This window comes from Dendrobium catenatum, unplaced genomic scaffold, assembly GCF_001605985.2.
Source record: "Dendrobium catenatum unplaced genomic scaffold, ASM160598v2 fragScaff_scaffold_156, whole genome shotgun sequence".
In the NCBI taxonomy this organism is placed as follows: Eukaryota; Viridiplantae; Streptophyta; class Magnoliopsida; order Asparagales; family Orchidaceae; genus Dendrobium; species Dendrobium catenatum.
The window spans coordinates 2,351,363-2,363,129 of NW_021318618.1; the positions used below are offsets into that span (position 1 = coordinate 2,351,363).

Genomic DNA, 11,767 nt, shown 5'->3' on the forward strand with positions numbered 1-11,767 from the left:
TCACGGGATGATGCCTAGCTTGGGAAAGAATTAGAACGCCAACCTGCTGTTGGCCAAATATTCACAGCCCACTCCCATGGGTTACTTCTCTAGAAAGAATCTCAGGTTTTTGGGAAACCAAAAGCTGAAGTTGTTCAAAAAAATTTGGAGCTCTTAACCGTTCTACATCATCTATCCCCATCATATTCTCTCATTCAAATCAAAAATCAAAACCACCCTAAATACCAATGATACTTAGATCTCCTACAGTACTATGCATGCAACAAAAGACATTTCTGTGAATGACAAAATCACCGATCATGTTAATACTGAATGGTGGAGTGTTGAAAAAAATTAGATGGATTATACGAAAGGAAAACCAAAGAATAGAATTAAGTTCAAGAAAAAAACAGAGAACAATCAGAGACAAGCAAGGGAAAAAACGAAAAAAAAAAAATAAATAAATATATATATATATATATTTGACTACATTTTGCAAATCGATTGTAAATCTCCATGAATCTCCAATAAGGCAGTCTAGCTTCGTCTACAAAGCATCCACCTTCTGCTCAAGGAATCAAAAGTCATCCTCATAGCTATCAACAAAATTCAAAATCTGATTATGTATTATGAGTCAACTAAAGAATCCAATTGAAGGTTTGGATTGATTTTTTTTTTATTTGGCAAAATACATATTTTAAGCATAGTTTTAAGCTATAGAAATCTCCGCTAAAATAATTTGAATCTTCTTGTATGTCCTTTACCTATGTTTAATGCTAAAAATATGAGTGCATTTTTCGAGAGTAAATGTGTTGTTAACTGCATTACATAATTAGGATTTAATTGCCTCAGATATAATTTTGACAATCATTAAATTAATTGATACTAATAAAAGTTCAATTGTGTATATAAACACATTCTACTATCAACAAAATAACTTAACATAATACTTCATGTAAGATGTAAATCTTGTTAGTCATCTCATTTTGTTCATTTACATATAATTTTTATAGCATAACTGTAACAATAATACCATCCTGACAAGTGATACATCAAATAAAAGATTAAACATGTTTAATGAAGATTTTACTAGAAAAATTAAAATATGTCAAGAGTTTGTTCAAACACCTTATAAAGGATAAGAAACATAGAAATTGTTATGATTAATGTTTTGATAATATCTATATTAATTTGGTCTATATCCATATTGTTATGCAAAACAAAAACGAAGGTTTCAAGCAAGTCTATTTTATTCATGCCTTCATCAAGCATTAAGACATTTTAATAATCTCCAATGGCCTGGATCAGTAATCATCAATATTTCCATCAAAATCATAAGAGGACATCAACATTTTCAATCAAAATAAAACTACTCATGCATAGGCCAAGCCCCCATGTCCAAGCAATTACAAATTCAGCCAATATTCTCTATCCTCCACAAAAGGTCACCTGCTTCAATTTGATATTCTCTATCCTTTCTTCTTTCTTTCAATAACTGCTACTTATTTTAGTTTTAATTACTCCATGACTTCTTTTTACCTTTGGCAAAAAAAAAATTTTGATCTTCTCTTCAAGAAATTAAGGATTTGGTGATCTAACCTAACCTTTTTTGAAAGGTTATCATTTTAAAAATATTTCATTCCTGTCATAAATAAGAATTATTTGTCTCACCTCCCCTCATTGGCTTTTTTTTTATCTATAGTTAAAAAAATAATAATAATCTCCGCTTTAAGAAGTTAAGGGCTTACTGTCGCATTGGATTATTTGTTGATTTTGTGACCTTGACTTACCATTTTTAAAATGTTATTAGCTTAAAATATTTATCTTTCTTGTGATCAAGATGTATCAATCCACTTTGAGTTTTCTTAGTTGCATTTTGTTTTCCAAGATATTTGGCTTTCAATAAAGAAAATTAGTGTTTTCTTTTTTTTGTTAATCATCATTAGGACATAATGATCCAAGCACCATGCCATTCCACCATCAAATGATTATCTCTCCTCGAGAAGTGCTCTTAAAGGATAGGAGAGTTGATAAAGAACATGAATGTAAGTTTCAAGTAAGTTAATCTTGGTCACAATTTTATCAAGCATTAAGAAATTCCAATTATTCCACAAAGGCATGGTAATCATTGATTATTGTCATCATAATCATCAAGCAGGTGTCAACATTCTCAATAAAGAATATACTATTACCGAGTCCTCCAAGTCGAAACAAGTACAAATTCAGCCAACATTGTATCTCCTCCACAAAAGATGGCCCCTCCTTCAATGTGATCTTCAAGATAGGGTATTTCAATGCATGTTAAAATTTTGCTTCCCATCTCTCTCTTAAACTAAGATATAAATTATGGAGTTACACTAATAAAAGTAAATTCAATTTTCAAATTCAAATTTCAAACTCAACCACTCTTCTAATGGAGCAAAGCTCAAATCATGGAGAAGTTACACAAATGAATCCTTAATGAAATCATTTCAATTTTCAAAATAGAATATGTTCATGTATGTTAAAATTTGCACACACACACATCTCCGCGCCCTTTCACCTCTATTGAAGCACAGAAAATTATAGAAAGTTGCAGCAATAAAGCCTTAATAAAAATATTTAAATTTCAAATTAAAGAATCCAAGGTTGGTCCCATAGAATCTTTATTTAATTACCAATGGATGGATATAAATATGTGGTTGCATTGTATTAGAAAATAGCTTGGGTTGTATGATGTAGAATGTCTAGATCATTTTCCTAGGTTGGATTGAGTGGCTCTCTCTTATGAGATATTTGACGAGTTGTCCATTAAATAATCTTTTGTATGTTATTTCAATCATAAAGTATGCCATTTTCTGTACATTGTTGCATTACCATTTCCATAGTTCACGATGGTGTTATCTCCACTCTTCATCAATCCATTATTAAGATATATAGGCTAGGCCTCCACTCTTTATTCCATCACAGCCAAGTTACATACCTAGCTTGTCTTCATTTAACAACATTGTCGATTGATATTGCATCAACACTTTGGATAAATGGCGCTTATTGGAATATTTATGTATTCTACGGTCATGGGTATCAAACTAATCATGGCTTCATTCCATTCTCCATCTTCATAAAATAATTCAAGGAGGCATTTTCCCTCATCTACTCATCCCTCGACCACCACCTTCCATCTCTTATCATATTTAATGGAAGATATACTTATAATGTTAAATTAAATTGGTTAGCTGATTTAGATAATATCTTCACAAAATACCATATGATTAATGAAAGGTTTATTAGATTTTCTTATGCTAAATGGATAGGTTCTAGCCAATATTTTGGCAAAGGTTCAAAATAATGACAATTCTATTTGGAATCGGCTGTGATAAAACACAAACATAAACAACAATATTTGTCAACATTGGTCATCTTAGGCAATCATCAGGTTAACTTCCAAAACATAAGCAAAAAAACAAGTGTCGCAGAATACTTTAAATGTTTGGAGGATTATTCAAAAGATATTCTGTTTGAAAACCCCATGAAAAATATTAGGTAAGAAATAAGCCTTTATTATTATAAGACAGTAAATGAGGCTTTACTCTATAGTTATAATTATTGAATTTTATCTCGATCATCCTCTTGTTAATTCTACTACAACATTACTTGATGACCCCATAATAAAATTTGTTATGGTTTAAAATTTAGTGAGCATGGAAAAGGATTCATGTAGCTGACCCCACGTAGTGGGATAAAGGCTTGATGTTGTTGTTGTTGTGATGTACCAATGTCAATATCATATAAAATCAAGTCTGATCCTATAGAGAAAATTGTAATATATGAAATCTCTAACCCTCATTCTGATGTTTGCCTAGACTTGAAGAAGTTTTTAATATCAAATATTGCATTCTACCATACAGTCTTACACTTTATATATGCCTGAGATTACAGTTCTTTTTTAACTTGAACCTAAACATGAGTATGAGTGAGATATTGAATCTGATAGAAAATCATCATCTTAATCTGATATATATATATATATATATATATATCAGATTAAGATGATGATTTTCTATCAGATTCAATATCTCACTCATAACTTGATAAGGGAATATTTTAAATTTCCCTTTATTAATCATGACAAATATAGCTAAGAAATTAGGTATTGCATTTTCCTATAATTGAGTTTACTAATACTAGTTCCAACATAAAAAATCTCAGCCTCATTTTGAATTACTCCAAGTCTAGTAATTAGACAATTTGGGATTTGCAACTCCTGTACCTGAACCATATTTTGTTCCATCTTTCTTTGACTATATATACATTAATCATATTTAGTTGCATCTTTCATTGATTATATATATATGAATTACATAATGATTATAGTAATGGAGTCGACATGCAAATTGAAAGTTCTAAAGCTGTTATTGTTCCCTATAGTACTCAGGGTAAAATGCAAAATATTATATTCGTGTAAATCTACTTAAACGCTACTTGTACTCCACTTGCTTGATAATATCTATCAAAAATTTAGAGCCCTATTATATTGTTAGAAAGTCCTAACCTCGTGCTACGTTGCATATTGATGTGAGTATTAATCATACTTTCTATATTCCAGAATTGTTACTTAATTGAGGCATCTTCAAGCCCCCAACATCTTGTATTGATGCTTCTTCAAATGGATTTTTGAGTTTTCAAGAATAGGTCATGTTCAAATTCATGTACTACTAAATGAGCTCGTTGGTGTTCCTTCAAGATTATATCACCCTCTAATTCATTAGAAATATTATCCATCATTTCATGATGCATAGTTAATGGAGAAAGAAGTTTACTTTGGATGTGCTATAATCTATCATTTTCACTCCCCGGAGTAATATGTTTTGTAGTCAAAATACTTGATGATTTTATGTGTATGTGTGTATATATGCTCTCTAACTTTCATCATTTTATTAAGATTGTGCTATCTAATGTTAATAAATTTATTGGTAATTTATTAGCTATTTGCTAGCAATTTGTTAATTTATTATAAGTTATTAGTTAGTTAGCAGATTGTAATTCTTGTATCTGTAAATATGAAAATTATGAGTCATATAAGACAATTTTATGGTAGGATTAAATGCTACTTAGACTATGAAGACTCTTCTTCTTCATCGATTTTAATCCTTGAATAGATGTGATACCTGCACTTTTCCAAGTAGAGGTTATCTTTTTGTACAGACGGAAAGCTTATATATCTTGTTACATCTTTTAATTTTTTTTAGCTTTTCATTCTTTGTTATCTTTCATGACGCCTTTCAAGATTGTCCTTGATATATCATCAAAAAATCATCTTGATCGGGACATCTCGAGGTAAAGTTGAATTGGAAACTTCCAAAATTAATTCCGAGACTATCCGAAGTCCGATTTCAGCAAACTTATAGTCCAACAGAACATCTCGAAAAGATGAATCCAACGACAGCATAGTCGGTCCAATCTGGAGCCCAAATGGGTCCAACTCGAGGGTCCGAAGCACATTTGGAAGCTTCAAAGCATAAGTTGGACGAAATGACTTCCAAATGTGACATGCTTATAGTCAAATCGAGCGGCTCGACAAGATGAATCTAAAGAGCCCAATATTGTTGAATTTTGACATCATTAAGACACTCAAATGCGAGATAAATTATCTATAATCAAGGGGATCAATATCAGTCATCCATCCAAAACACTCCCAACATGTCATTGATCTTCTCCCTATTTACTAGTCATGTCACTCCCAAAAAACTATAAATAGACCATTCATTCTTCACAAAGGAGGGGGGAAGGAAAAAAGGAAGAAGAAAAAGAAATATGAGATCTTTCTAGCCACCAAGCTTCTCCTCGACAACCGCCGGACCATCGTTAGACCACCGACCGTCGTCGGACTTCCGCCCAACCATCACTCATCGCCGAATATCTACCCGGCCACCGACTGTCACCGGACTTCTACCCGGCCATCGACCGTCACCAGACTTCCACCCAGCCACCGACAGGCACTGGACTTCCGCCCCGACTTCCGACCGACGCCAGACCCCCGTCCTACCATCGTCCATCGTCAGACTTCCACCCAGCCACCGACCGTCGCAGGACCTGCCCGCCATCATTCGTTACTAGTTTTACTCCCGACTCCCCCTGTTATTATAATTTCATCGTCTTCAAATTACATGACGGATCAAGCATTGTAATTCCTTCAAATACTAGTGGAATCATTTGAACTGGGTCAAGCCCCATGGTTTTTCACTTTTCCATGGTTTCCATGTTAAAAATCTCTAGTATTTTCTTGGGATTTGCAATCTTCTATTTGTGTATTAAATATTTATGCAATGCAACAGCCGTGCATATTCTAGCCCCCAACAGTCCTGTAAAAGTTACTAAGCATACACACAATAATGATCACAAATATAAATACTTAGCAGAGTGAATGCCCTCAATGAAAGAAAATGACTAGTAGAAAATAGGTGATACTAGGCATATTGAAGTCACGCAATGAGTAAAAAATATCTAATTGCTTGATTCACAACTAAGTGAAAGTATAAGAAAAACACCAGCAAATAAAAGACGAAATTACTTTGCAGGAACATTGAAAAATGATGTGGCAAAAAACTAGACTGACGGTGGAGTAAACGCAACAAGATTAGATCATACAAAACCCAAGAAAAATATGTTGTCCAGCATTTATTCACAACTATATAAAACCAAACAAAGCATGCCCAAAAGAGTTTTCAAGATTATTAACATAGAGACTACAGTGAAGTTATAATCTCAGCCTATATCACAGCGGAAATGTATGATACCGTGAAAGCAAAATAATGTCGTTCCGTGCCCTTTCATTTACGAACTTGGCATCATTATAAACAAATTTACAAGCTTCAGCTAAGCCTTGATTTGGGTGATAAATTCTTCCGGATAGCATTTGCTCACACAATTGAGAACCATACTCTTCATCCTTCTCATCTTCCGTCTGACAACTACAAATAGAAGAACCGAGAAATCATTGCTGGGCCACATATGTTAATCGAAGAACACATATAAAATAAAAACAAAATTAAGTTAAATCTACATTGTAGGGTTTAAATTTACAAGGTGAAAAAAAAATCGGATGATTAAATGTATATTTATATGGCTCCATTAACACATTCAGAGAAGAACAACACACACGAATCATTTACATGCTGAAAATTCAAACATAGCCGTTTGCTTGTCCTGCCTTAGATGCCTAAATAAATAAATTATCATTTCCCATGCCTTTAAATAAATGCGAAATAATCTATCAAAATTAAAATTAAAAAAAACTTGTTGACTTTGCTATCATTTTGATACAACTTGTTTGCTGAGATGATAACGAAGGAGAATATAGATAAAGGAAACAATCTACACATGACACTTGTTTATATCTTGAAAAAAGTTGATTGCCACAAGGATTGATTTGGTGTGATTTAAGGAGAAAAGGTATATGTCAAAAATATGTTAAAATCATTAATGATGTGTGATGCTTGTATTGCAAGAATTCAATGTTGTCGTAGAACACATAAAAACTTTCTAGGCAACATAGATTAAAAATATGATGATAAAGTTGCTTATAAAAGATATTCAAGATGAGATATCCTGGTATATCCTAATGGAAGATGATGCAAGTCTTATAGATGACATCATAAGTTTATCTAATGATGAAATTTTAAAAGATAAGCTAATAAGGGACTTAATATTAGTGAAATAGAGACAATGCATATGGGATTTCAATAGATGTGCAATTGATTATTCACAGTTAAAACTATTGGAAAATCAAGAGATACATACAAGCGCTTTGTTTGAGCATTTTTTATATAATTTACAGAAAAATTAAAAGTATAGATGAGGGCATAATTTCGATGCTTCAATCTAGATGTTCAAAATGGATAAGCTCCTCAAAAGCAAAACGCAAAATTTGAATACAATGGAGACTTAAAAATAAATCTACAAAACTACAATTACCCCAATTATGTTTTATGACTCGACTCCAAGTGATGAAATGAAGACATCGTCGACATGGTTATGTGCAACATAAATAAGAAAGTTAAGATACAGGAGTAGCTCATATGATAATTAAGATAATGAATGAAATTTAAATGGTTTAGGCACGTACAAAAATGCCAAGTGCGATTGTGACAAAAGAAGCTTAAGGTAGGGAGACATGACTGTGACTGGAATAGGAAAGAAACGAGTAGTCCAAAGGCAGCATAGGTAGAAAGTATGCAAAAGACTTAAGTAAATTAGAGTTAAAAGCTTATGTAGCACTCAACAAGATTAAATGAAGAACAAGGACTTAAAAGGCTGACCTCAAATACTTGAAAAAAGTCCAATAATTATGAGAATGAAATAAGTAAATGAGGAGGGTTACGTGTAAGATAGCTCTAATCCATTAAAAGTTTATATCTTTTAGCAACTTAACATTACAATGGACTATTGTACCACACTTTATATAATTTCAGTCAACCTTCCAAGTAGTAGAGAACTACATCGATATTCCTTCATTGGCTATTAAATTTACAATCAACATTGTTGTAGAGATCATCCAAAACCTGCATATGTATGTTCACTCGAGAAAAACAAGAATTAAATAATCACTACAACAAATAGAGTGGTGGCACATACATACCTAGGGACATTTGAGCAGCATTCTTTCCTTGAACTTATTTTAGTCTCAATTCTGCGCGTACAGGTAGAATGGCATGACCAGACTCGTTCTCTGTTATGGAAGCAAGGATATAGTTTTTCATTGGCGTGCCTATAACAGTAACAGGAGGAAGAATGAACTAATCTAAAAAAACGTCCTTTCCTAAATATTTTCAACTGATTCTTCTGTGTTATAGTATAGCATCCACCATGTACTAATTTTGAGTAAGGACACAAAAGGCCACTTTGCTCTTTGTAAAATCCTTTGTCGCCAGCTATAGCAGTCCCAATAATCTTAGTAGCCATCAGTGTTTTAGTTGATTATGACTAAGTTATCTACTGGAGCAAATACTCGTCCCCAACGAAATAGGAATGAACCACATTTCACCCATCAAATAACACTGCAATATCATGTGTAACCAAAATAAATAGAGGATGTTAGTGGCTGCATTTATTGACAATTATTACGGATGAAAGTTTAATATGAAATACCTCAACACAAAAAAAAAACTGCCTAGAAACTGTCTAAGTTAGAAGTTTATGGCATTTAAATTTGATCTTGTTTGCATTACTTTGTGCATCTCATCCTAGTTCTACATTAAACAACCTAGACCTTAAGATGTGTTGCAGTACATAGAGGTAAAGTTTTAAATACAAATGAGATGCCTACTAAGATATGGAGAGTTACCGGTGATGCTATATAGTAATTTGGTTAACAAGTCTTTTTTAATAAGAGGGAGAACATCAAAGATTGGGATATATATATATATATATATATATATTTATATCAATATTGAAGATATATCTAAATTTTTTATTATTATTGAAGAGTCAAACTTTTGAGATATACAGTGAAATTATCGAAGTGAGTAATGGAACATTGACTTGGAATGGAAAAACTAAAAAAATTGACAAATGATCTTCATATAATTTTGATTCATCTAGAGGAAGTTTATTATGAAATACCACAACAATTTATTTGGCGTGCATAAAAGAAAATAGTAAATAAAATTTATGTTGAAGTTACTAAATATATATATGATTGATCATTAACTGATACTAAAAGTAGTTGTTGAGCAAACAAAAAGTTTTTAATCATGATAGGACTATATTCAAAGATATCATGGTGTATCTTTCAATATTATTATGGAGATCCTTATAATGGATATTAGAAATGAGGTGCCTTGGTGTATTATTTCTGCAAAAGGAAGTTTTAATTGATGAGACATTTGCTAAAATAACTGAAATTTTGAAATAATAGAGAAAATATTTAGAAGGTGAATGTCTAAGAATTGTAGAATAAAGATCAGAGTATGTGATATACAATTTTGGCGGGCATGATATAGCTTATTACAAGCTAACTTTACTAAAAGATAAAATTATAACTACATGTGATGGGTTTATGTAACTTGGATCTATTTTAAAGAATAATATGGATATAAATGAGGTTAGAATTAATGACAGAAGATTAAAAGAGACGTGTGGCAGGAGTATTATGTGAAAAGCTAATACTTAAAAACTTGCATGCAAATTTTATAAAACTACAATTAAACCGGTTATGTTATATGGATCTAAATGTCAAATAAAATTCATTGTAGTTCAGTTTATCTTGGCAAATATTAATTTTAAAATGGATGCATGAAAAAATAATGAAGCATAATTTAAGAAATTATAATATTAGAGGGGCGATAGTTGTAACATCTATTAAAAATAAGGTAATAAAAAAATACTAAATAGACTTAGAAGATGTGTATATGTAAATCAGCAATAAATTAGGCGGAGAAAACTAGTGTTGAAGCTTTTGGAAGAGAAGCAGACTAAATATAACATATGAGATGCACTAAACAGAAATGAACATAGAATTAGGATTCATAAGGCCAACCCCAAATAGTTGGGATAACGCTAATAATAATGACGATGACGACGACAACCATGGTTCAAATAAGGTTGTTGCACTAACTTTTTGCTCAGTAACCACCAGCAGTTCAAAACAGCTAAATTATCTAAATCCTAAAAATATTTTCAGATGGGAGTAATGAAAAAACAAAAGAAACCAAATTAGCAACCAAATCTGATTTCTCGATTCCCAAATTAACTTCGAATCTTATTGAAGAAAAACATAACCTAAACTTTTATCATATCCTGGTTCACAAATATTGGCGCAATCAACCTCAGAGACAGAAAAAAAAATATTTAAAAATCAAACCTTATAACGAGCAAAGAAGAAAAGAAGCCATTCATCACTTAAAAATTGCGGAACCCAACTCTGAAAAGTAGCAAAATGCAGAGGATGCAACCGAGGAGATAGTCATAAGGCAAATGCCTAGAGAGAGAGAGAGGAGCAACCGGAGCCAATAAATTGTGGGGAATGACAGCCACAAATTCGGAGAGCGGAGAGAATGAATGGAGTGGCAAGGGATTTCTTGTGGGCCTTCCAAGTCTACATCGAGATCGACATCTCCTTCATTCTTCGCCGAAAGAATGTCGAAGAAGCGGCTGGATCCCGATAGCCCTCCAGGACTGTCCGCACTATAGCTGAAAACCCGTGCAAGAGGTTCTGTGCAGCGCAATGCGCCGCGTCATCTCTGTTTGACATCTCATTGACATGGCTTATTTAGTTGATCTGGTAGAGTTTATTTTGTAAGGACGGGATAACTGTCCGGTTAATTGAATATCCAGCGGTATAGAGAGTGGGATGGATACCCAGCAATAACATTGAATTGCATTCGGCGTCGAAGGGTGACAATCCCTTAAAGATGTTATAGGAATAAAAACTCTAACCTATAGTTCACTAATTTAGGGGATTTTTTTTCATCCATCCATAGATTTTGGTGACAATGAAGAGATATTTGAGCACTACATGGAAAACTCCATTATAAGGGAAGGCAAATGTATGGCTTCAAGGTGTCCTAGATCATTCTTATGGGGTTTAGTCGGCTAAGTGAGGATAATTTTATAAATCCAAATATTGAGCTCCTCAGTGAGCTCGGATTTATGATTATCGCTTGATCAGAGTTCAAGGTAACCAAGCAAAAGTTTGTTTGAGGTCCATTAGATCATGGGGAAGCAAGGTCAGGCTTTAAGATGGCTTAATTAAAGAGAGTTTAGTGTATGCACTTTGAGGTTAGCTCTAAATATCTAGGCATAGTGGATT

General features: G+C 32.7%; 1 protein-coding gene across 5 annotated transcripts in view; it reads right to left on the reverse strand.

Annotated features, from left to right (window-relative positions):
* The window catches only part of LOC110094047 (senescence-associated protein OSA15, chloroplastic), a 21,780-nt gene extending 10,615 nt beyond the window's left edge, over window positions 1-11,165 (reverse strand). For 2 of the 5 annotated variants that reach the window (XM_020819182.2, XM_028691824.1), the window contains exons 1-3: window positions 10,820-10,960; window positions 8,597-9,014; window positions 6,756-6,929 (exon numbers count right to left, since the gene is read on the reverse strand). In XM_020819182.2, the coding sequence (XP_020674841.1) occupies window positions 6,756-6,929; window positions 8,597-8,919 (497 nt within the window). In that variant the 5' untranslated portion in view covers window positions 8,920-9,014; window positions 10,820-10,960. Of the gene's footprint in view, window positions 1-6,755; window positions 6,930-8,596; window positions 9,015-10,819 lie in introns of all 5 variants that reach the window. The other 3 variants (XM_020819185.2, XM_020819183.2, XM_020819188.2) reach the window with 3 other exon arrangements.
* Between the last annotated feature and the right edge of the window lie 602 nt (window positions 11,166-11,767).